This window comes from Carassius gibelio, chromosome A13, assembly GCF_023724105.1.
Source record: "Carassius gibelio isolate Cgi1373 ecotype wild population from Czech Republic chromosome A13, carGib1.2-hapl.c, whole genome shotgun sequence".
Classification (NCBI taxonomy): domain Eukaryota; kingdom Metazoa; phylum Chordata; class Actinopteri; order Cypriniformes; family Cyprinidae; genus Carassius; species Carassius gibelio.
Genome location: NC_068383.1, coordinates 16,351,639 through 16,376,609, shown reverse-complemented (window position 1 = coordinate 16,376,609; position 24,971 = coordinate 16,351,639). Strand labels below are relative to the sequence as shown.

At 35.2% G+C, this 24,971-nt stretch overlaps 1 protein-coding gene and 1 pseudogene across 1 annotated transcript in view; both read left to right on the top strand.

Moving 5' to 3' along the window:
* The first annotated feature begins 479 nt into the window (after window positions 1-479).
* Window positions 480-5,040, top strand: LOC128026308 (lysophosphatidylserine lipase ABHD12-like; annotated as a pseudogene).
* Window positions 5,041-7,267: 2,227 nt separating this feature from the next.
* Window positions 7,268-24,971, top strand: part of LOC128026304 (transmembrane 9 superfamily member 3) — a 47,729-nt gene continuing 30,025 nt past the window's right edge. Inside the window, exons 1-3 of the mRNA XM_052613281.1 lie at window positions 7,268-7,489; window positions 10,727-10,922; window positions 11,103-11,225. Of these exons, the coding sequence (XP_052469241.1) occupies window positions 7,397-7,489; window positions 10,727-10,922; window positions 11,103-11,225 (412 nt within the window). The 5' untranslated portion in view covers window positions 7,268-7,396. The remainder of the gene's footprint in view (window positions 7,490-10,726; window positions 10,923-11,102; window positions 11,226-24,971) is intronic.

Below are 24,971 nucleotides of genomic sequence, written 5' to 3'. Positions count from 1 at the left end.
ACCTATTCACTTCCATGAATTGCATGGTTTGTTTGTCAATTATTGCCAATGTTATGAGTAAAGTAAATAGAAAGAGTGTCTCTTGCTCTTCAGAATGAAGAAAAGAATCAATAAGTCTGAAAGGAAATTTCTGTCTGCAGGAAGATTGCAACAATCTGGTCAGAAACCAAAGGATTTAAACGTGCATGCAAGGCAAGTGACATTTTGTACTGACTTCTTTAAAAGTAATACAGTATAGTCCGGTCCGGTCCTTTTTTTTTTTTTTTGGCTAGACCGCTGCATAACTTTAACAATTCAGGCAATGTTTAACTGTGATGTTTTATTTAGCCCTGAATAAGGCTCAAATGTAATTGGTAAAAAAAGAGAAGGACCTTTAGAATGTGATATTAGGAGCATAAACTATGAAGTTTCATTTAAAGGTGCTGTAGGGAACTTTTGTAAAAAAAAAAAATATTTTTTACATATTTATTAAACCTGTCATTATGTCCTGACAGCAGGGGCGTCGCACCCGTGGGGATTTCCCGGTGAGAGGGTTCAACCCCCGCACGTTTTCCGCAGTTTTGCACAAATGCCTTACTACAGTCGCTCCTCCGTTTCTCTTGCCGCTCTGTGTCTGCGCTCGCTGCGGCTGCCTCTTCCCCCCTCCCTCTCGGTGTACGTGACACCGGCTTTGAGTGTGACCGGCTGATGATTGGCTGTTCTGCCTTAAGTCCCGCCTCTCTTGGAGTGTTATTGGTCAGCTCGTGCTGAGGAGGCGGGGACTTATTGTTATGGTTATTTACGTCTCCCTTTTCCAGGTACTTTGAATGAGTGTTTATGCTTTCGAGGTTTTTAAATAAGCTTGATATGTGTTTGGGAAGATGTTCTGTTATAGTTTTGTTGACATGTCGAGTGTTTTCGGTATTATATTTGTTTTTTTAGACTAATGCAATTATTGGGATATTGTTTGTTGATTAGCTAAATACTTTTGTGGATATCTGTTGTGTTTGATTGTAACGTTACCTGTTGAGGAGAAAAAAGTGATAAATGATGACATTGTTTGGATACCTGTTGAAGAACTATGAAAGAAAATTCTATATTATTTGAATGTTTAAAAACAGTAAATTGTTACATTATTTATACCACCAGAGAAAACGCTTTATGTGGGTGTTTTTTTTTTACTGCCCTTTTCTATTTTTATTTTTTTTAATGTAGGATTATTTTTTTCCCCCAGCCAAACGCTGCAAGCCGGAAATCCGGCACAGTGCCGGAGAACTTTAAGCCCGGCATTTTGTACCCCTCTGCCACTGTATTCATTGTTTTTATTGTTTATAAACAAACCACATCCATCCCCCGCACTTTTGAAAAGCTTGCTACGCCCCTGCCTGACAGTAGAATATGAAACAGATAATCTGTGAAAAAAATCAAGCTCCTCTGGCTCCTCCCAGTGGTCCTATTGCCATTTGCAGAAACTCCATCGCTCCCGTTAAAAAATAACCAATCAGAGCTGCGGTCCGTAACTTTGTTTGTGTTCAAAATGTAGAAAAATGTATGTAATAAGCGAGTACACCATGAATCCATTTTCCAAACCGTGTTTTTGGCTTGTCCTGAATCACTAGGGTGCACCTATAATAAGTGTTTATATTCGGACTATTTTAGATTGCTTCGGGGATACCGCGGCGGAGTAACCCAGTACCTTTGTGATTCTTCATAGACATAAACAGAGAGAAGTAGTTCCGGCTACGATGTTCTTCCGCAAGACGCAAGCAGTTCTGTTTATTAACCGCTAGAGCGTCAAAAGTTCCCTACTGCAGCTTTAAGCAATTCATGAAGAATTCATGACATTACACAACATTTTCATCTTCCAGCAGCAACAAAGTCCAGTTGTAATCAAAGGCAAAAGCATGAACTATAACGCATAGATTGCAATGTCTTGAATGTATCATCTTGGTTGTAGACCACTGGGTCAAATATCTGACCTTTTACATCCAGTTTCTGTGTACGTGTCCCTCTTTCTACAGATCGCAGTGGAAATGGACTTGGACTAACATGTCCCTACTTTCTCTCTGCATCTTCTCTGCATCAATACCATTTCTTCTGCATATCTTCTCTGGTATGCAACTATTTTGTTCCAGATATTCATGTGTTGTTGTCATCTGTATATAGTTTATGAATTCTTCCTAAACTCATTTGTATTTCTCCAGCCTCTATTGACCTCAGCCGACCATCAGATATAGGGCTCAATCACACTATAAACATGTACCTCACACCTGAGCAGGGGGTGAGGGTGGGCGTGTGGTCAGTTTTAACATACACACACCAAAATATAAAACAAGATAATTACAAATAATCCAGATTTCAATGCATTCTTTTCTTAATGTTTTCAAGGCACACTGTACCCGAACATAGATGGAAGGAGGCGCAGGGGAAGGATCTGGACTGGTATGAGAAAGCTCTGGGGGACGGATCGCCCATTTTCATATACCTCCATGGCAATGGGGGCAACAGGCAGGAAACCTTTTAATTATCTTAAGAGATTTTTTATTTAGTCATAAACTTTGATTCTTAGTTTAGTCATTTTATTTAGTTTTTCCTTTGATCTGCTAACCTATAGACAATACAATATCGGTGATCTGACTCGTGCATTAAACTCCACACTATTTTTCACTTTACCTTAAAAAAAAAAAAAAAGAACTGCAGTTAATACAATTTTCACTGATTTTCAGTGATTTTTCATTTTTGAAAACGTGTTCTCCAATGAATAGAAAAAAGGTATACACATTTTGCATTATATTGAAAATCTTTTTTTCTTTATGTCTTGATGTTCACATGATTATTCATTTTTGTACCTTTGATAATAAACAGATCTGCACTGCATCGAATTGGAATTGCAAATGTGAGCAAATTTACTTATTTCATTATGAAGAAAGACTAAGAACAAGAGTAGTAGTAATGACTGGAGTGTCTTGGTCATACAGGTCTTGAGTGCTGTTGGATATCATGTTTTGGTGATGGACTACAGAGGTGGGTTAAATGTTGTGACTTCACTGTAGCCCATTTCACACTTCGATATATGATTTCTCTATTGCTTACTCAAATACATTAAAACATGTCAGGTTTTGGGGACTCCACTGGTGAGCCTACAGAGGCCGGTCTGTGTACTGATGTCTTATATTTGTACCACTGGGTTAAGGCACGCAGTGGAAACAGCCTGGTGTGTGTGTGGGGTCACTCGCTTGGTAGTGGGTGTGTAGAATCTGCTTTTTTATTACCTTTGACTTTAGCTGTGTTTACTCATAATATATTAGAAATGATAAACACTGTCAATTGGAAATAAAAAAATACTTTCAGTATGCATTAACTGCAGTATGTTTCTTTTTCGATAGCGTTGCATCTACCACTGCAGTTAAATTACTAGAACAAGGTAAGAATCTGACTGATTTTAAAACAAGCCTGCTTTTGTTTATCTTAGTGGTTCTTGTCTCACTCTTTACTGTTAATTAAAGGAGCTGTCACTGTATAGTGAGCTTTAATATTTCTTTCAATAAATTTCTTGACTTTAAGGAGGGAGTGTTGTGTGTTTTTTATTGTTTTATTATCCTGTATTTTGGCTTAATCAAAAAACTGCAAATTTCTTGACAGGAAAAGAGTTTAATGGAATAATTCTTGAGGGTGCATTCCTAAATGCGAGGATGGAAACAAATAAACTTACTGAACACCCTTTTACCTGGGTAAGCAACGTTCAGGGTCATGTCAAAAAAATTGCTTCTGACAAATGAGTTTTAGGTATTTTCTTTAAGGTTTTTATTAGGTGTACATTATTTTTGGAAACTACGTTTTAAAAATCAAAACAATTGGGATTTTTAGGTTAAATTTATTTTTTATTCTGTAAAATTTGAGGTTATTAATATTTTACACGGACAAACCACACAAGATTAATAATATGGGCCAATAATCAGTTTGGTACATGTAAGTCTTATTTATATCTCTATTTTTCAAATTTTCTCCAGTTTTATAGGAAGTTCCCATATATTCAGTACCTCTTGTTCAATCCACTGAAAAACAAAGATTTGAACCTTCCAACTGATGAGAAGTATGTGACTTGTTTTTATATATTTAAACAATTTATATAAAATATAAAGTAATTATTTAACAGTATGAGTAGAAACATTATTGTAATATTAAGCTAGTGTTATGTTAAATATGTAAATATATTGTAAACTTTTCATCTGTTGCTATATTTTTTATTTATTTATTTTTTTGATAGTTTGCAAAAAATTTGAACTCCCCTCATGATTCTCCATGCTGAAGATGACCATCTAGTGCCCTTCACCTCAGCTCAGGAGGTTTGTGTGTATGAAACGTAATTTACCTTATGACAAATAATTCAGAAATACCCTTTATTTACTTTACATTTTTTTGGCTCAGATCTACAGAATTGCAAAAAAGGCCCAAAACTCAGATGAGCGTGTTAAGCTAGTACGATTTGATGGATCGCTTGGATACCTTCATAATGGGCTGTATAAAGACCCTGGTTTGCCAAATATTATAAGGTGAGGTCACGTTCAGAAAAATATCTAAATATTATTTAAAGAGTTCAAATTAATTTCCTTAAGAGATAAGAAGGCCTTATTTTCCATAAAAATTAACAGAGAAAAATAATTAGTTACTTTTAAGTAGTACTTGCTTGTTGCTAATGTTGGACATACATCACTAAATTACAGAAAAATATTAGAAAATGGCTGCAAAATAAATGCCTGTTTTCTTCATTACAGGGAGTTTGTGCAGTCACTGATGATATGAGAGACACACACAGAAGGAGGAGGATAAACCAACTAATAACTGGCTAAATAGCTGTACAACTGGTGCTATAACTGTACATTTAGTTGTTTTAAACAGTATATGCATTTCTTGAATATAAAACATTGCAATGTCTGAAGTAAATTTGACAGAATTCCCCCATAGGTTGAATATATTGTCTAGTTATTATTTGTAACATTAATTTCTTTCAATACTCCTTTTTTCACGATGCATAATAAAATCAGTTGTATAGTTTCTTGACCCAGTGTCATAGGTTTTTTGTACCGTTTTCCAGTTCAAATATATGAACATTCTTAAATTAAGATACATTTACTTCATATACAAAATAAATACATTTACTAAAAAATAAGGTAGTGTTTTATACTTCTACAAGAATAACTGTCTGTCAAGTACATTTAAGTAGATTTTTCTGAGTCCATTAGCAAATCTGTTAATTTTTAATCAAACCCACTTTACTTTCATCAATTTAACAGAAAACAAGACTTGTCTATAGTGTAATTTGGCTTCTCAAGTAAATGTATATTGATCAGAATTATCTTTTGACATTTGCACTGAAAAACAAGACAAAATATAAATACATTTGTGCAGTGTGATCAGAAGGTACATTAAAAGTTATTTCCATATTCTTGTGATTTAGAGCAGACTTAGAGCAGCTATTTTGGTTGGAAGTTGTATTTTCAAACTTTGAAGTGTTGCTAATACACATTGTGTGCATTCATTTATTTAGGCCTATTTACTTACAAAGCCTACTTAATTTTACTTCATCTTACGAGTCTTTAGTTTACCTTGATTAAAAACTGCAGAAATGCTGATGTTCTCAAGTCAAACTATTTGAGTTCCCAAGGTGTCTCAATTACTTTGCAAGACAAATGTTTTTGTCATTAGCCATTGGCCAAAATGATACACTAGCTCTCCCAAAAACAAAACAAAGTATATGGGGTATTCTAGAAAGCAGGTTATGTGATATAACCAGGTAGGTTTAAGGGTAAACAGATAAACTTGGCATTCAGTTCCAAAAACGGAGTAAACTTTTAGCGTATAAAAGCAACTTCTGAATCCTCTGAACATAACCTGCTCCAAAGTATGTTATGTTTCAGGGTTAGTTTAGGCTACTTCAGAGCTATTAGCACATGCGAGACCTATTGATGAGACACCAGTGGGCTTAAAAAACAAAACAAAAAAAAACCTTTTCTTGGCTGTTGACGTTAATAGCGTTTATTAATGTTAATTTGTGTTTCAATTATAATATGATGAGCTCATTGACGACTTCTCCTCCAGAAAAACCAGGAGTGTGCCTTTGAAATTTTGAATGCTCCAGCAGATCAGTGTTGATTTTTGGAGTGTCTATTTACACAAAGTGCAAATAAAGTGCAGCTATAGGCGCCTTGTTGGCAGAAGCTTATTATACTAACTCCAGTCAACACAACAAAAGACTATCAACAAGTGACAGTTTCAGTGGCGTAAATGCATATAGCGAGTGATGTTGTTTTGACGCGATCGACCTGAGTTCAATCTGAGTTTTGCCAATCGGAAAGGCATTTATTTTTTAAGGAAATAACAGAAATGTCAAAAATAAAGTAACGTGTAGGGGTAGGGTATGTGTAGGGAGGGCTTTATTGTACAAAAAAGGTGGCATCCTTTTTTCTTTTTTTGAATTAAAATTATAATTTACACTCAATACGTTATTGCATTCTGTTTTATAATTTACTACAATATTGAAATGCAGATAATTTCCACTATTTGAAATAAGTAGTATAAATAGCATTTCATTGTGAAAATGGAATCTATAGCTAGCACTTGGTGTAAATAGCACTATTTTTTTCACTTAGTGTAAGGATCTTTTGCTAAGAAAATATGCTATTTGCACTTAGTGTGAATAGCTGCTGCCACACATTTTTTATTCATTTTTATTATTGTTTATTTTGATAATACTTAATATTTTATTTAATGCGTGTATTATTAAGGCTATTTATTTATTATTTTTGCTGTATAGCTACAATTATAATTTGTAAATAAAACAATTGAATTACAATTTATTTACTTTTATCTTTTATTAAAGTTCAATTTGCATCCGTATAGTAGTTTTTATTATTTATTTATTCAATTTTTTTACATTTATTTTCCCCATAATATCTGGGGGAGGGGGCACAACATTACAATTCTGCTTAGGGCACCCGTTGGACAAACAACACGCACACACACAAACTGCTTTGTCCGACACCCATATCATATTTTATAATATTTTACATTATTCGAAGTTTCCATCAATGAACAGTGAAGTTGGTTTTACATCCTGCTGAGCAGCCGGCCTTCCCAGCGCTTCTCAGATGACGTGGCCATGGGTGGCGAAGAGGAGGGTTTCCTTAATCAACCCGGAGTCATCGCTCTCTCGAACGATAGGCCCAAGTTACCCACGTGACCTCTCCCCACCAATCACCGAGAAACGCGCTGATCACTCGCTGAACAGTTTTACGACAGACTCGTATGTGTGCATCTTAATGCAACCACTGTCATAGAACCAGGAAGAAGGAAGGTGGGATAGCCCCCCCAAAAAGATACCATCCCAAATCAGTCGCACAATTTTCTCTACAAAATCATGGGGCTCTGCTGGTGGACGGTTGAAGCGGTTGTCTTGACGGCTGTTTTTAGTTCATTGCTGCTAGTTGGAGCAGATGAACACGATCACAAGGTAAGAGAAACCGCGGGCCGAGAAGCCCTCTGTGCTCGATGTGTATAGTCTCGAGAGATATTAGATTTCGGGCTGGTTCTTCTGACAAAAGTGTCTAACATCAACGGACAGAAGTATATCCAAAACAGTGGACTCGCAGACCCATTAATTGTCCCGTGTCGGTTTTAGAAATCCTAAGTAGCTACGTGGCTAGCTTAGCATCAGTTATCACATTACATTCTGTTGTGCAAATAGCATGGCAGTGCTCGCAATAGTCGGGTTATTCTCCTCCAATGATGCATGATAAGTATAATGTTATTCCAGGTATTACCTCTCAATGTGTTTCGTGTACTGTGTGTTTCTTTTGTGTATGTCTGAGCTTACTCTGAAGGGTTGGCTAACGTTGTTAGCTTCAATATGTCCGTCTGTACTATATAACGTTACTGTATAAAGTCTGTACACACACATCCGGTTCGTCCATGTTTTTATTTTTATTTTTTATGACTGACATACTATAAAACATTGTTCCTTTTATAATAAAAACCAGCTTTTCTTGCTACAATGTTACCTTACAAATACAGTGTGACGGAATGGTAATCTTATATCGATGACATTTTGCTGACTGTGTTTTACAGTTCCTAGCTCCATGGCATTTAATCATAATATGTCAATGTACCAACCTGTCTGAACTAATAAAATGTGTTTTTTTTGCAGTAAAATGGTAGGTACATTGGTATGCTGCATCATTTCTGTGATCAGTAATTAATTACACAATGACAGAGCTCTGGGTAACAGGTAATATTCCAGTATATATTAGTATATATAATCCAGTATATATTTAAAACAAAAAAAATATTTTTTAGATTTTTAATGTAATGCAGCTAATAAGCAATTCGTAGCCTTTTTATGCTCTGAAAAAAAGTTAGCTACACACAGTGTGCACTGTGCTGCCCTAAGAACAATATTTGCTTTGGATTTGAGACAACTTTAATGTTGGCATGAATCGAAAATTCAAGTGCATTTTTAGATACTAACGGTATTACTACTACTATTATTATTATTATTATTATGAAATTCTGACCATGTAATGTTTAATCAAAATGTTATAACTTGAGCTCACATTCTACCTCCACTTCGGCCCACATCTCAAAATCCAGTGGTGGCCTACTGGTTAGAAAGTTGGACTTGTAACCCAAAGGTCAAGGGTTTGAGTCTTGGTACCGGCAGGTATTGTCAATGGGGGAGTGAATGAGCAGTGCTCTCTTCCACCTTCAAAACCACAATTGAGGTGAGACCATCGAGCAAGGCACTGAACCCCCATCTGCTCCCTTCGTGTCGCAGCAAAAAAAAATGTCTGCCAACTTCTCCGGCTGTGTGTTCACTATACGTTTGTGTTCACTACTCACTGTTTGCACTTGGATGGGTTAATTTTCAACGCAGATTCCGCGTATGGGACACAATGCTTGGCTACCCATCACACAATTTTCAATCAGCTAAGGATACAGAGAACCAAGACCCTGCTCTAACCTTTTTTCGATACACTCAGGTGTAACACAATACAGAAAATATCTGTTGATTCTTCCGTTTCATTGTGATTTTAAGTGCCATAGTGTGTCCAAATGTCATTTGTGTCAGGACTTACTTAGACAGCATTTTTGGAGTGCATTTGAATGTCGTCTTCCTGTCCCGAAGTTCCTTACAGAATTCATCAGGATTTTGGATGTTGGCAGATATATTCTCAATATTGCATATAATATGAACAAATGTGATCTGATGCATGATCAGTTTAGACAAGTTGATTATGGGTATTCATTAAGACTGGATTTTCCATTTCACAGCTTTCATAACATTACTGGAAGTATTCAGTACCACACATTATCAGTGATAATGAATTATAGTACATAAAAAATGTACTATCATTTATATTTATAAACCAGTATATATATATATGCTGTCTCAAGAGATCTGAGGACTTCTGATAGTTTATGGGCTCTCTTTTTAGTGTGGGAGACTGTTTAAGGATTCATGGATACAAACATGCAGCTGTCTTCTCTTCCTCTTATTCTGATGTTCATTTTATTTAGACCAGTACATCCAGTGTCGTGAGTGCTGATGTACTGCCCTTTAGATTCAGAAAGGATGGTGTAACACTACCTGATTTTCAGGTTCACACCTTTGCTGTGATTCTTTAGATTCTTAATTCAAAGAAGTAAAGGAATAGCTCACCAGAAAAATAAATCTTCATTCTGTATCAAGATCATCTACGTCCCTGGATCAATTACATTTCATGTCTAGTGGGTGAGCTGTTATGTCTTAGGTCTTGTCATTTGCCTAAGGGAAAAGGATCTTTCATTATGAATAAGAAAACATGTTAAACATACCGTAGGATATTAATAACCACTGAAAGGAGACAAAAGCATTGCCACAAAGAAGTCAGTGTCATCGGTCCGGTGTACTTTATTCTGTATATTTTAAAAACTGGTTTGACAGCAGCTTTTGAATATGTATGTTAGTGGGAAGTCTTACCTTGTTCGTAATTATAACTTAATGCAGTTTACATGATTCACAAGTTGGTTGAACGTTTTAGGCACATGTTTTTTGTGCTGTTGATGTAGTATATCATATTGGTCTCTAGACAAAACTGTGTGCAGTATAATTATCATTATTTTGTATAAATAACTCAAAAAATAATTTGTATTTGAAAGTTTGATGTTATTTATGGAGTTATCTCTTAATGTTTAGATTTATCCATTATCTTTTTTTTTACAGCGCTGTATAAAATGTGCTTGCCTGTCCACTTGGAGGATGCATAGATTTTAACTAAAGACTTAAGTGTAATGTTAAACAAGTGAACCATTTTTATTTTTTTAAGCATTTTTTCCTTCAAGCATGGTCTCTGATTTATTTTATTTTGCTTTTGCATGAGGGTTTGACAGTATCACATCATTTAGTTTGTCTCAATTCTAAAATCTCTTTTCTGCCAGCTGACTTCATCTTGAATCAGTGATGTAATTTTTATGGGTGTGCTTGAGCCCTGGACAGCAGTGTGTGTGTGTGTGTGTGTGTGTGGACTGGATTCAGAAGTGATTCTATTAGTTTTCTCTATTTGAAGAGTTGTTTAAGGGCAAAATGCAGTCTAGTTTCTGTTTATTTTCAAACTTTCAAATGGTGACATCCTGGAGTTGAATTAACATCACAAAGAAGTAGATGCTGATATTTGAAACCGGTAGCTGATGACTGCTGTCTTTTCTTCTCCAGTACACCGATAAAGAGGAGGTGGTTCTATGGATGAATACAGTGGGCCCTTATCACAACCGACAGGAGACCTATAAGTACTTCTCCCTACCGTTTTGTGTGGGCACCAAGAAAACTATTAGTCACTATCACGAGACGTTAGGAGAGGCGCTGCAGGGGGTTGAATTGGAGTTCAGCGGTCTGGACATCAAGTACAAAGGTATGGTCGTATGTTAATATGTCTAGCGTGTTAAAATATTCAAATGAAGCTCCTCAAATGCACAAGTATTAAACAGTAATACTATGTTAATTAAATTCGTAGTTCATGTTTTTGTTGCTTAGGAAGTATTATTGCTCTTGTGGTGGTTGTAAGAATGCAATGCGGATTTGTCTTTTACAGAGGAGGTGATGCAGACAAACTACTGTGACATTGAACTTGACAAACCTAAAAGAGATGCATTTGTCTATGCCATCAAGAACCACTACTGGTACCAAATGTACATAGATGACCTTCCTATCTGGGGTAAGTAAGCAAGAAGCCAAAGTGGCAGGTCTGCTCCTTACTAAGTGTACAAAACCCTGGCACTGGTTAGTTTTCAGATTTTCTCTGTTTTGCATGTGGTGTTAAGTGCAGTCACATTAACCTTTGCGCGACAAATCAGTCATTAGTGATTTCAGTAGGATTTCACACGTTCAGGAGTTTTGATTGAGGGCAAAAAGGTTCATGTTGGCCACACAAATGTCATGTTGACCAACAGTTAGCTACTTTGGAAAAAGTAACTGCTCTGTGGGCAGTGCTTTATACATTTTAAATCAATTAATTTTGTTATGTGCTGTTATTGTAATTAGGGCTCAAGCCTGGAGGGCGAGAGCCCTATTGTTTTCCTTAGGATTATTAGGGCTCAAGCCTGGAGGGCGAGAGCCCTATTGTTTTCCTTAGGATTATTTGTTATTATTATTATTTTTCTTCAAGGTTTCGGGGGCTTTTGGGGCCCTTAACATGCTTAAAAAGTCTTGAAAATTGGCACACACATTGGAACCTGCGGCCATTAGGGCCGGGCAGAGACTGATACACGGGCGTGGCACAGGGGCTCTACAGCGCCCCCTGGAATACTGAGGGCCATATATCATACATACTTGCACGTAGACACACGAAACTCGGTACACATGTAGATCTCATCAAACCAAACAACTTTTGTACTGCATGTCATAGGCTCCGCCCAACAGGAAGTTGGATATTTAGGGTTTAGTATTCATATTTTTCGTCAAAGTTGTGGGGGCTTTTGGGGTCCTTAACATACTCAAAAACTCTTGAAAATTTGCGCACACTTTGGAATCTGTGGCCTTTAGGAGCCTGCAGAGGCTGGGACCCGGGCGTGGCACAGGGGCTCTATGGCGCCCCCTGGAACACAGTCATAAATGTTGATGTATAGCTCACACATACTTGCTCGTATTAATATGAAACTCAGTACACATATAGATCTCATCGTGCTGAACAACTTTCGTACTGCATGTCATTCGGCTCCGCCCAACAGGAAGTCAGCTATTTAGAGTTATGTAAAAAGCGCATGCTCTGGAATTTGAAATACTTGTCATAGGTTTTTTTGCCGATTGCCACCAAATTCGGTCAACATGATCTCAAGACATTGGGGATGAAAAATTGCCAGGGGATTTTTGATATCTCGAACGGTTTGCTCGTGGCGAGGTGTTGAAATTATGGCGAGAAATGAGAAACAGGAAGTGTCTAATACCATCCACATACATTTCCTGATTTTAATCAAACTGCATCAGATTATTCGTTGTATGATGTCGATCGCATATATGTGACTATTAGGAGTCAAAGTTATAGCGCCACCAACTGGCAGCAGGAAGTGTGTCATTTTCAAAATGATTTGAATTCAGCATCTTATTTTTACTCGATTTGCTTCAAACTTCATCAGAATAATGTTAAAACACAGCCGATATAAATCTGCTGGGGGGATATTGATATCTAAAAATATTGTTGCCGTGGCAACATGTTAAACTGGAATACTTCTCAGGTGATTTTGAGGCATATAACATGCTTAGAATTTCATCAAACTCAGAACACATATCAGTATTTATGATAACTAGACACTGGCAAAAGTTCATAAGAGGGCGTGGAAGAGGCACTCTATAGCGCCACCTTTTGTCAAAAGTGGCGGGGTTAGTTTTAGCTACAGACACCAAACTCGGTACAAAAATTTTTCTTATCAAGACGGACAACTTTCTAATTCACAGTCATCAGCTACGATCAACAGGAAGTCAGCTATTTTGATTTGAATGTGGATTTTTTTTTACATTTAGCTGTGAATTAATGCATACTGCTCAGAGGAGAGTAACACTATACACACCAAACTTTGTCTACATGATGCCAAAACATTTTAAACAACTTAAATTGCCAATGGATTTTGGATAGCTTAAACGGTTTTGTCGTGGTGATTTTTTTAAATGACAGTAAAAATGGAATTATTAATTTTCCTGCATTTTTAAATTCCAAACACTTCAAAACCTTTTTTCGTACAGAAAAAAAGTCATTCTGAGTAAATATGGATAGTTTCACGACTTTACAACACTGTATGGATAACAGAAAATTAAAAAACTGTCAGACATCTCATCTCACTCTGTCCCTCTGTTTGAGTATATGTGCTTCAGACTTCCATTGTCTGAGAGAAATAGCGCCCCTACAGGTTCAATTCCCGGACTTTTACTTTCACTTTTAAATCGGTTAAAAATACAAACAAATACTTAGATTTAATTCACACTGACAAGCTAAACCAACATATCTGATTATTACCGGTTCAGGGCTCATGGATAAATTATTTCTGGCCAGAGATACGTGAGAAATAGGAGAGATGAATCACCGCTGTGATCACGAGCGTCTGGAGTAAAGAGCTCAGAAAAAACGAATTTATTCCTGTTTTAAAGCTTTTAAAAATAAATTATTAAAGCGATATCACACAATCAACCAATTAGAACACACCAAGAGCTAAATTCAGATGTTTTTGAACTGTTTGTGTGAAAATGAATTATTTGCGGCTGCCTATCTGAAACCACCGCCTCCGATCAGCGCGTACAGTGTCGAGCTCAAAACAAACGAATTTATTCTTGTTTAAGAGCTTTTTTAAATAAAATATTACCACAAATGCACACAATAAACCCATTGTAACACTACAAGAGCTAAATGCAGGTGTTTGTGACCCGTTTAAGTGTGCAAGACTATTTGAAAGCGCGACTGGCAGAATAACATATATCTCTCGAGCTGCAGGATTCTGCCTTTCGTCGTACGAACGAACACATCACGGACAAGATTATTTCAAAATACATAATAGCTTGGCGACTATAAACGAAAACAGCCACGTGAACATAAACTGTTGAGAAATAAATCTGAAATGGATCTACTGGATTTTAATATTAAGTGACCGCATATACCAGCTGCTTCTGTCTTCAATTTTGATCCATATAAAAAATGAAACTCATTCATCTTGGCTGCTTTTTTTAATGTGTGTACGTATTTATTTATTTATTTATTTATTTATTTATTTATTTATTATTTTGCTCTAACAAGAATTAATCTATATTTAATTAAATCAATTACATTTTATTTTACATTTGATTTGTCCATTTCTGCATCTAAACGCCTAAAAACCTAAAACATGCTCTATTATACTATTGTTAGCAATTTCTTTATCGTCCAATTTATCTGGTGTACACTTTTATTTTCATAATAAACTTGTTTGTTAGATTATACACAGTTACAGTGGTCTATAATAAATATTGACAGGTTTTATTCAAGCTGTTTAGAATGATTGCAGTAGGCAAATGTTTTGAAATGTAAATAAAATAAAAAAAAAATTAAATAAATAAATAAATAAAAAACATTGGAAAAGAATAACTGTTGTACATTTTTATACATTTTGTATAATTTCATAGTTTATGCATTATAGTTATAAAAACAAATAAATTTAGCCACTCACATAAAATCTTATAGGCCTTATCCTTTTCTGACAGTTTTAGGGATTTTTAAAAATCCTAAAAAACCTTATTTGTGCTGCAAATAATAATTTCAAACTCAAACAGTAAATATTCAGTTCATGCTTTATAAAGCCTTGTCCCAATATTAATAGTCAGTAGTAAGCAGTTTATAAATACAGCTATAAAAAGCTTGTTCTTGGGTTATAAGCACATTTATTAAAAAGGAGAGTAAAGGGTCAGTTATCTTCCTATGAAAAAAAAAACAAAAAAAACAAAAACAAACAACAACACAGATTGATACAGAACTCAGAAATTTTATTGTGGATTTATGATAAAATCAGCATGTAAATGAATTCATACTCCTCCAAGAAGACACAAGTTCACAGCAAACTTTTTTAACATGAAGCTAATATACTGAAGATGTTAAATTGCGAATGGGTTTAGGATAGCTTAAATGGTGTGGCCATATCGATTTATTAAAGTAACATAAAAAAATACAATCGTTATTTTACTATATCTTTAAAATTTTTCATTCCAACTCTTCATAATTTTTTATATACGTAGAAGTCATCATTTGAACGAAGCACAGTAAGTTTCATAGCTTTATCATTTTCAAGAGCCAGCATAAAATTAAAACTATCATAACTTATAAATCAAGCTTGCAATTCTTAGTTCCAATAATGACCACCAGATGGAGCTATAGGATTACTTTTAAATAATTATTGTAAAACAAGTATGATTTAAATCATTTATAGAAATCTTTCAAAGAAAAATAATATGTATTTTATGTATTTTACTGATAAAATGACCCTCACTTAATTAGAATAACAAGCTGAAGTATTGTGAACTGTATATTAAGAATAATTCTTTATAAGCTTTATGGACAGATACGTTTTGAGTGACTCTTGAAGGTTCAGCACCACATCCTCTTTTACCACTGTTTAAAGAATTTATCTTACAGAACAGGTGTGAATGAATTTTGGATAGCTTGAATGATTTTGCGTGGTGATTTTTTGAAATAACAGTAAAAAAGTAACCAGTAAATGTCTTTTATTTTTTTAAAGTGCAGCTTCTAAACACTTCAAAAAAATGTACACATAGCAGACAAGTCATTCTGAGGAAATATGCATAGTTCCATGACTATACAACATTATATGGATGATAGAAAATTAAAAAACTATCATACATCTGATGTCACTCTGTCCCTCTGTCACTGTGGTTAATGTGTGTGTGTGTGTGTGTGTGTGTGTTTGTGTGTGTGTTAAGTGAATTAGGTGTGAAACTATCAGGGAGCATTTAGTCTCCAGCGCCAACATTTTACAGAACTGCCACTTTCCTGGAGTCTCAGAATTACAATGTGCCAGGTTCTGAGAGATCTAAGATTCCAAAAAATTATTTAATTAGAATACTATGAAGTATTGTGAAATACTATATATTAAGACTTTATATATAGGCTTAATTAACAGATTAGAGTGACTCGTGAAGGACCAGCACCACCTCCTCTTGTCCGATGGTTTGAGGAATATATCTTCCAGAATCCGGGATTAAGATTTAGGAGCTCATTTTTATTCCACCTCCTTTCCTGAAAGTCTGTCTTGCAGAATTGACTAAAAATTAATCTTCACATTAATTCCTAATTATTTTGCAATTCTTTTTGTCAGTTCTTCTTGACCTGTTTTTCTCTTCCAGCTTTCCTGGACTATTGTATAGCACTCATAAATGATTAAATAAAAAATAATGGTAGTTATTAAGATTGATATGGTTTGGAATTGGTAAAATGTGCTTGGAAAAAAATCACAATAAAACAATGTTTTAATGTTTAATTTGGAATATTAACTGACATGAATGAATGCTATATAAATATTGTTCATGTTAACATAATGTTTATAAATGAAATCTTATTGTAAAGTGTTACTAAAGTTATATATATATATATATATATATTGTTCTGTGAATGTGATTTTAAAGTCTAGATGATTCGGATTAACCCTTTAACTGCCATATCATTTAAAACCTCACTGCCAGAGGGATATTGTGAATGCATGTGCCCGCTGGGCACAGTTTACCTGATGCCACCGGGGTGGCGATGGCATTGGTGGCTTGAGCCCGCCATCGCTGCTTGCAGCTATATTTTGTTATTATTAGGGCTCAAGCCTGGAGGGCGAGAGCCCTATTGTTTTCCTTAGGATTATTTGTTATTATTATTATTAGGGCTCAAGCCTGGAGGGCGAGAGCCCTATTGTTTTCCTTAGGATTATTTGTTATTATTATTATTATTATTATTATTATTTATTATTATTATTTTTCTTCAAGGTTTCGGGGGCTTTTGGGGCCCTTAAAATGCTTAAAAAGTCTTGAAAATTGGCACACACATTGGAACCTGCGGCCATTAGGGCCGGGCAGAGACTGATACACGGGCGTGGCACAGGGGCTCTACAGCGCCCCCTGGAATATGGAGGGCCATATATCATACATACTTGCACATAGACATACGAAACTCTGTACACATATAGAACTCATCAATACAAACAACTTTCGTATTGCATATCATAGGCTCCGCCCAACAGGAAGTTGGCTATTTGGGGTTTATTATTCATATTTGTCGTCAAAGTTGTGGGGGCTTTTGGGGTCCTTAACATACTCAAAAACTCTTGAAAATTTGCGCACACTTTGGAATCTGTGGCCTGAAGGAGCCTGCAGAGGCTGGGACCCGGGCGTGGCACAGGGGCTCTATGGCGCCCCCTGGAACACAGTCATAAATGTTGATGTATAGCTCACACATACTTGCACGTATTAATATGAAACTCAGTACACATATAGATCTCATTGTGCCAAAAAACTTGCGTATTGCATGTCATAGGCTCCGCCCAACAGGAAGTCAGCTATTTAGAGTTATGTAAAAAGCGCATGCTCTGGAATTTGATATACTTGTCATAGGTTTTTTACTCGATTGCCACCAAACTCGGTCAACATGATCTCAAGACATTGGGGATGAAAAATTGCCAGGGGATTTTTGATATCTCGAACGGTTTGCTCGTGGCGAGGCGTTGAAATTATGGCGAGAATTAAGAGACAGGAAGTGTCTAATACCATCCACATACATTTCCTGATTATAATCAAACTTAATCAGATTATTCGTTGTATAATGTCGATCGCATATATGTGACTATTAGGAGTCAAAGTTATAGCGCCACCAACTGGCAGCAGGAAGTGTGTCATTTTCAAAATGCTTTGAATTCAGCATCTTATTTTTACTCGATTTGCTTCAAACTTCATCAGAATAATGTTAAAACACAGCCGATATAAATCTGCTGGGGGGATATTGATATCTAAAAATATTGTTGCCGTGGCAACATGTTAAACTGGAATACTTCTCAGGTGATTTTGAGGCATATAACATGCTTAGAATTTCATCAAACTCAGAACACATATCAGTATTTATGATAACTAGACACTGGCAAAAGTTCATAAGAGGGCGTGGAAGAGGCACTCTATAGCGCCACCTTTTGTCAAAAGTGGGGGGGTTAGTTTCAGCTACAGACACCAAACTCGGTACAAAAATTGTTCTTATCAAGACGGACAACTTTCTAATTCACAGTCATCAGCTACGATCAACAGGAAGTCAGCTATTTTGATTTGAATGTGGATTTTTTTTTACATTTAGCTGTGAATTAATGCATACTGCTCAGAGGAGAGTAACACTATACACACCAAACTTTGTCTACATGATGCCAAAACATTTTAAACAACTTAAATTGCCAATGGATTTTGGATAGCTTGAACGGTTTTGTCGTGGTGATTTTTTTAAATGACTGTAAAAATGGAATTATTAATTGTCCTGCATTTTTAAATTCCAAACACTTCAAAACCTTTTTTCATACAGAAAAAAAGTCATTCTGAGTAAATATGGATAGTTTCACAACTTTACAACACTGTATGGATAACAGAAAATTAAAAAACTGTCAGACATCTCATCTCACTCTGTCCCTCTGTTTGAGTATATGTGCTTAGACTTCCATTGTCTGAGAGAAATTGCGCCCCTACAGGTGCAATTACCGGACTTTTACTTTCATTTTTAAATCGGTTAAAAATAAACATAAATACTTAGATTTAATTCACACTGACAAGCTAAACCAACATATCTGATTATTACCGGCTCAGGGCTCATGGATAAATTATTTCTGGCCAGAGATACGTGAGAAATAGGAGAGATGAATCACCGCTGTGATCACGAGCGTCTGGAGTAAAGAGCTCAGAAAAAACAAATTTATTCCTGTTTTAAAGCTTTTAAAAATAAATTATTACAGCGATATCACACAATCAACCAATTAGAACACACCAAGAGCTAAATTCAGATGTTTTTGAACTGTTTGTGTGAAAATGAAATATTTGTGGCTGCCTATCTGAAACCACAGCTCCGATCAGCGCGTACAGTGTCGAGCTCAAAACAAACGAATTTATTCTTGTTTAAGAGCTTTTTTAAATAAAACATTGCCACAAATGCACACAATAAGCCATTTGTAACACAACAAGAGCTAAATGCAGGTGTTTGTGACCCGTTTAAGTGTGAAAGACTATTTGAAAGCGCGATTGGCAGAATAACATATATCTCTCGAGCTGCAGGATTCTGGCTTTCGTCGTACGAGCGAACACATCACGGACAAGATTATTTCAAAATACATAATAGCTTGGCTAATATAAACGAAAACAGCCACGTGAACATAAACTGTTGAGAAATATATCTGAAGTGGATCTACTGGATTTTAATATTAAGTGACCGCATATACCAGCTGCTTCTGTCTTCAATTTTAATCTACATAAAAAATGAAACTCATTCATCTTGGCTGCTTTTTTAATGTGTGTACGTATTTATTTATTTATTATTTTGCTCTAACAAGAATTAATCTATATTTAATTAAATCAATTACATTTTATTTTACATTTTATTTGTCCATTTCTGCATCTAAACGCCTAAAAACATAAAACATGCTCTATTATACTATTGTTAGCAATTTCTTTGTCGTCCAATTTATCTGGTGTACAGACTTTTATTTTCATAATAAACTTGTTTGTTAGATTATACACAGTTACAGTGGTCTATAATAAATATTGACAGGTTTTATTCAAGCTGTTTAGAATGATTGCAGTAGGCTAATTTTTTGAAATGTAAATAAAAAAAATAATTAAAAAAAATAAATAAAAAAACATTGGAAAACAATAACTGTTGTACATTTTTATACATTTTGTATAATTTCATAGTTTATGCATTATAGTTATAAAAACAAATAAATTTAGCCACTCACATAGAAATCTTATAGGCCTTATCCTTTTCTGACAGTTTTAGGGATTTTTAAAAATCCTAAAAAACCTTATTTGTGCTGCAAATCATAATTTCAAACTCAAAAAGTAAATATTCAGTTCATGCTTTATAAAGCCTTGTCCCAATATTAATAGTCAGTAGTAAGCAGTTTATAAATACAGCTATAAAAAACTTGTTCTTGGTTTATAAGCACATTGATTAAAAAGGAGAGTAAAGGGTCAGTTATCTTCCTATGAAAAATAAAAAAATAAAAATAAACAAACAACAACACAGATTGATACAGAACTCAGAAATTTTATTGTGGATTTATGATAAAATCAGCCTGTAAATGAATTCATACTCCTCCAAGAAGACACAAGTAGTTCACACCAAACTTTTTTAACATGAAGCTAATATACTGAAGATGTTAAATTGCGAATGGGTTTAGGATACCTTAAATGGTGTGGCCATAGCAATTTATTAAAGTAAAATAAAAAAAAATACAATCGTTATTTTACTATATCTTTAAGATTTTTCATAATTTTTTTATATACATAGAAGTCATCATTTGAAGGAAGCACAGTAAGTTTCATAGCTTTATCATTTTCAAGAGCCAGCATAAAATTAAAACTATCATAACTTATAAATCAAGCTTGCAATTCTTAGTACCAATAATGGTCACCAGATGGAGCTATAGGATTACTTTTAAATAATTATTGTAAAACAAGTATGATTTAAATAATTTATAGAAATCTTTAAAAAAAATAATAATATGAATTGTATGTATTTTACTGATAAAATGACCCTCACTTAATTAGAATAACAAGCTGAAGTATTGTGAACTGTATATTAAGAATAATTCTTTATAGGCTTTATGGACAGATACGTTTTGAGTGACTCTTGAAGGTTCAGCACCACATTCTCTTTTACCACTGTTTAAAGAATTTATCTTACAGAACAGATGCGAATGAATTTTGGATAGCTTGATTGTTTTTGTCGTGGTGATTTTTTGAAATAACAGTAAAAAAGTAACCAGTAAATGTCTTTTATTTTTTTAAAGTGCAGCTTCTAAACACTTCAAAAAAATGTACACATAGAATACAAGTCATTCTGAGGAAATATGCATAGTTTCATGATTTTACAACATTATATGGATGATAGAAAATTAAAAAAACTATCATACATCTGATGTCACTCTGTCCCTCTGTCACTGTGGTTAATGTGTGTGTGTGTGTGTGTGTGTGTGTGTGTGTGTGTGTGTGTTTGTGTGTGTGTTAAGTGAATTAGGTGTGAAACTATCAGGGAGCATTTAGTCTCCTGCGCCAACATTTTACAGAACTGCCACTTTCCTGGAGTCTCCAGAATTACAATGTGTCAGGTTCTGAGAGACTTAAGATTCCAAAAAATGATTTAATTAGAATACCATGAAGTATTGTGAAATACTATATATTAAGACTTTATATATAGGCTTAATGAACAGATTAGAGTGACTCGTGAAGGACCAGCACCACCTCCTTTTGTCCGATGGTTTGAGGAATATATCTTCCAGAATCCAGGATTAAGATTTAGGAGCTCATTTTTATTCCACCTCCCTTCCTGAAAGTCTGTCTTGCAGAATTGACTAAAAATTTATCTTCACATTAATTCCTAATTATTTTACAATTCTTTTGTCAGTTCTTCTTGACCTGTTTTTCTCCTCCAGCTTTCCTGGACTATTGTATAGCACTCATAAATGATTAAATAAAAAATAATGGTAGTTATTAAGATTGGTATGGTTTGGAATTGGTAAAATGTGCTTGGAAAAAAATCACAATAAAACAATGTTTTAATGTTTAAGTTTGGAATATTAACTGACATGAATGAATGCTATATAAATATTGTTCATGTTAACATAATGTTTATAAATGAAATCTTATTGTAAAGTGTTACTAAAGTTATATATATATATATATTGTTCTGTGAATGTGATTTTAAAGTCTAGATGATTCGGATTAACCCTTTAACTGCCATATCCTTTAAAACCTCACTGCCAGAGGGATATTGTAAATGCATGTGCCCGCTGGGCACAGTTTACCTGATGCCACCGGGGTGGCGATGGCATTGGTGGCTTGAGCCCGCCATCGCTGCTTGCAGCTATATTTATTATTATTATTTATTATTATTATTTTTCTTCAAGGTTTCGGGGGCTTTTGGGGCCCTTAACATGCTTAAAAAGTCTTGAAAATTGGCACACACATTGGAACCTGCGGCCATTAGGGCCGGGCAGAGACTGATACACGGGCGTGGCACAGGGGCTCTACAGCGCCCCCTGGAATATGGAGGGCCATATATCATACATACTTGCACATAGACATACGAAACTCGGTACACATATAGAACTCATCAATACAAACAACTTTCGTATTGCATATCATAGGCTCCGCCCAACAGGAAGTTGGCTATTTGGGGTTTATTATTCATATTTGTCGTCAAAGTTGTGGGGGCTTTTGGGGTCCTTAACATACTCAAAAACTCTTGAAAATTTGCGCACACTTTGGAATCTGTGGCCTGAAGGAGCCTGCAGAGGCTGAGACCTGGGCGTGGCACAGGGGCTCTACGGCGCCCCCTGGATCACAGTTATAAATGTTGATGTATAGCTCACACATACTTGCACGTATTAATATGAAACTCAGTACACATATAGATCTCATCGTGCTGAACAACTTTCGTATTGCATATCATAGGCTCCGCCCAACAGGAAGTCAGCTATTTAGAGTTATGTAAAAAGCGCATGCTCTGGAATTTGAAATACTTGTCATAGGTTTTTTACTCGATTGCCGCCAAACTCGGTCAACATGATCTCAAGACATTGGGGATGAAAAATTGCCAGGGGATTTTTGATATCTCAAACGGTTTGCTCGTGGCGAGGCTTTGAAATTATGGCGAGAAATGAGAAACAGGAAGTGTCTAATACCATCCACATACATTTCCTAATTTTAATCAAACTTCATCAGATTATTCATTGTATGATGTCGATCGCATATATGTGACTATTAGGAGTCAAAGTTATAGCGCCACCAAGTGGCAGCAGGAAGTGTGTCATTTTCAAAATGCTTTGAATTCAGCATCTTATTTTTACTCGATTTGCTTCAAACTTCATCAGAATAATGTTAAAACACAGCCGATATAAATCTGCTGGGGGGATATTGATATCTAAAAATATTGTTGCCGTGGCAACATGTCAAACTGGAATACTTCTCAGGTGATTTTGAGGCATATAACATGCTTAGAATTTCATCAAACTCAGAACACATATCAGTATTAGTGACAGCTAGACACTGGCAAAATTTCATAAGAGGGCGTGGAAGAGGCACTCTATAGCGCCACCTTTTGTCAAAAGTGGGGGGGGTTAGTTTTAGCTACAGACACCAAACTCAGTACAAAAATTGTTCTTATCAAGACGGACAACTTTCTAATTCACAGTCATCAGCTACGACCAACAGGAAGTCGGCTATTTTGATTTGAATGTGGATTGTTTTTTACATTTCGCTGTGAATTAATGCATACTGCTCAGAGGAGAGTAACACTATAAACACCAAACTTGGTGTACATGTTGAAAAAACATTGAGGAACTTAAATTGTGAATGGGTTTTGGATAGCTTGGATGGTTTTGTCGTGGGGATTTTTTAAAATGACAATAAAGATGGAATTATTAATTTTCCTGCATTTTTAAATTCCAAACACTTCAAAACCTTTTTTCATAAAGAAAAAAAGTTATTCTGAGTAAATATGCATAGTTTCATGACTTTACAACACTGTATGGATAACAGAAAATTAAAAAACTGTCAGACATCTCATCTCACTCTGTCCATCTGTTTGAGTGTGTGTGCTTAGACTTCCATTGTCTGAGAGAAATAGCGCCCCTACAGGTGCAGTTACCGGAATTAAAAAGGGAGGAGACTGTCTTTTGGTTTCGATTTTAAATCGGTTAAAATACAAATAAATACTTGGATTTAATTCACACTGACAAGCTAAACCAACATATATGATTATTATAAGGTCAGGGCTCATTAATAATTGATGTGTGGTCAGTGATACGTGAGAAACACGAGAGATGAATCACCGCTCTGAGCAGGAGCGTGTGGAATGATGAGCTCAGAAAAAAACGAGTTTATTCTTGTTTTATAGCTATTAAAAATAAAGTATTTCAGCGATATCACACAATTCACCAATTAGAGCACACCAAGAGCTAAATTAAGATGTTTTTGAACTGTTTGTGTGAAAATGAAATATTCGCGGCTGCCTATATGAAATCACTGCCTCCGATCAGCGCGCACAGTGTCACAAGTTCAAAACAAACGAATTTATTCTTGTTTAAGAGCTTTTCAAAATAAATTATTGCCATAAATGCACACAATACATCCATTATAACACTACACGAGCTAAATGCAGGTGTTTGTGACCCGTTTAAGTGTGCAAGACTATTTGAAAGCGCGACTGGCAGAATAACATCTCTCTCGAGCTGCAGGATTCTGCCTTTCGTCGTAAGAACGAACACATCACGGACAAGATTATTTCAAAATACATAATAGCTTGGCTAATATAAACGAAAACAGCCACGTGAACATAAACTGTTGAGAAATAAATCAGAAGTGGATCTACTGGATTTTAATATTAAGTGACCGCATATACCAGCTGCTTCTGTCTTCAATTTTAATCTATATAAAAAATTAAACTCATTCATCTTGGCTGCTTTTTTAATGTGTGTACGTATTTATTTATTATTTTGCTCTAACAAGACTTAATCTATATTTAATTAAATCAATTACATTTGATTTTCCATTTGATTTGTCCATTTCTGCATCTAAACGCCTAAAAACCTAAAACATGCTCTATTATACTATTGTTAGCAATTTCTTTATCGTCCAATTTATCTGGTGTACACACTTTATTTTCATAATAAACTCGTTTGTTAGATTATACACAGTTATAGTGGTC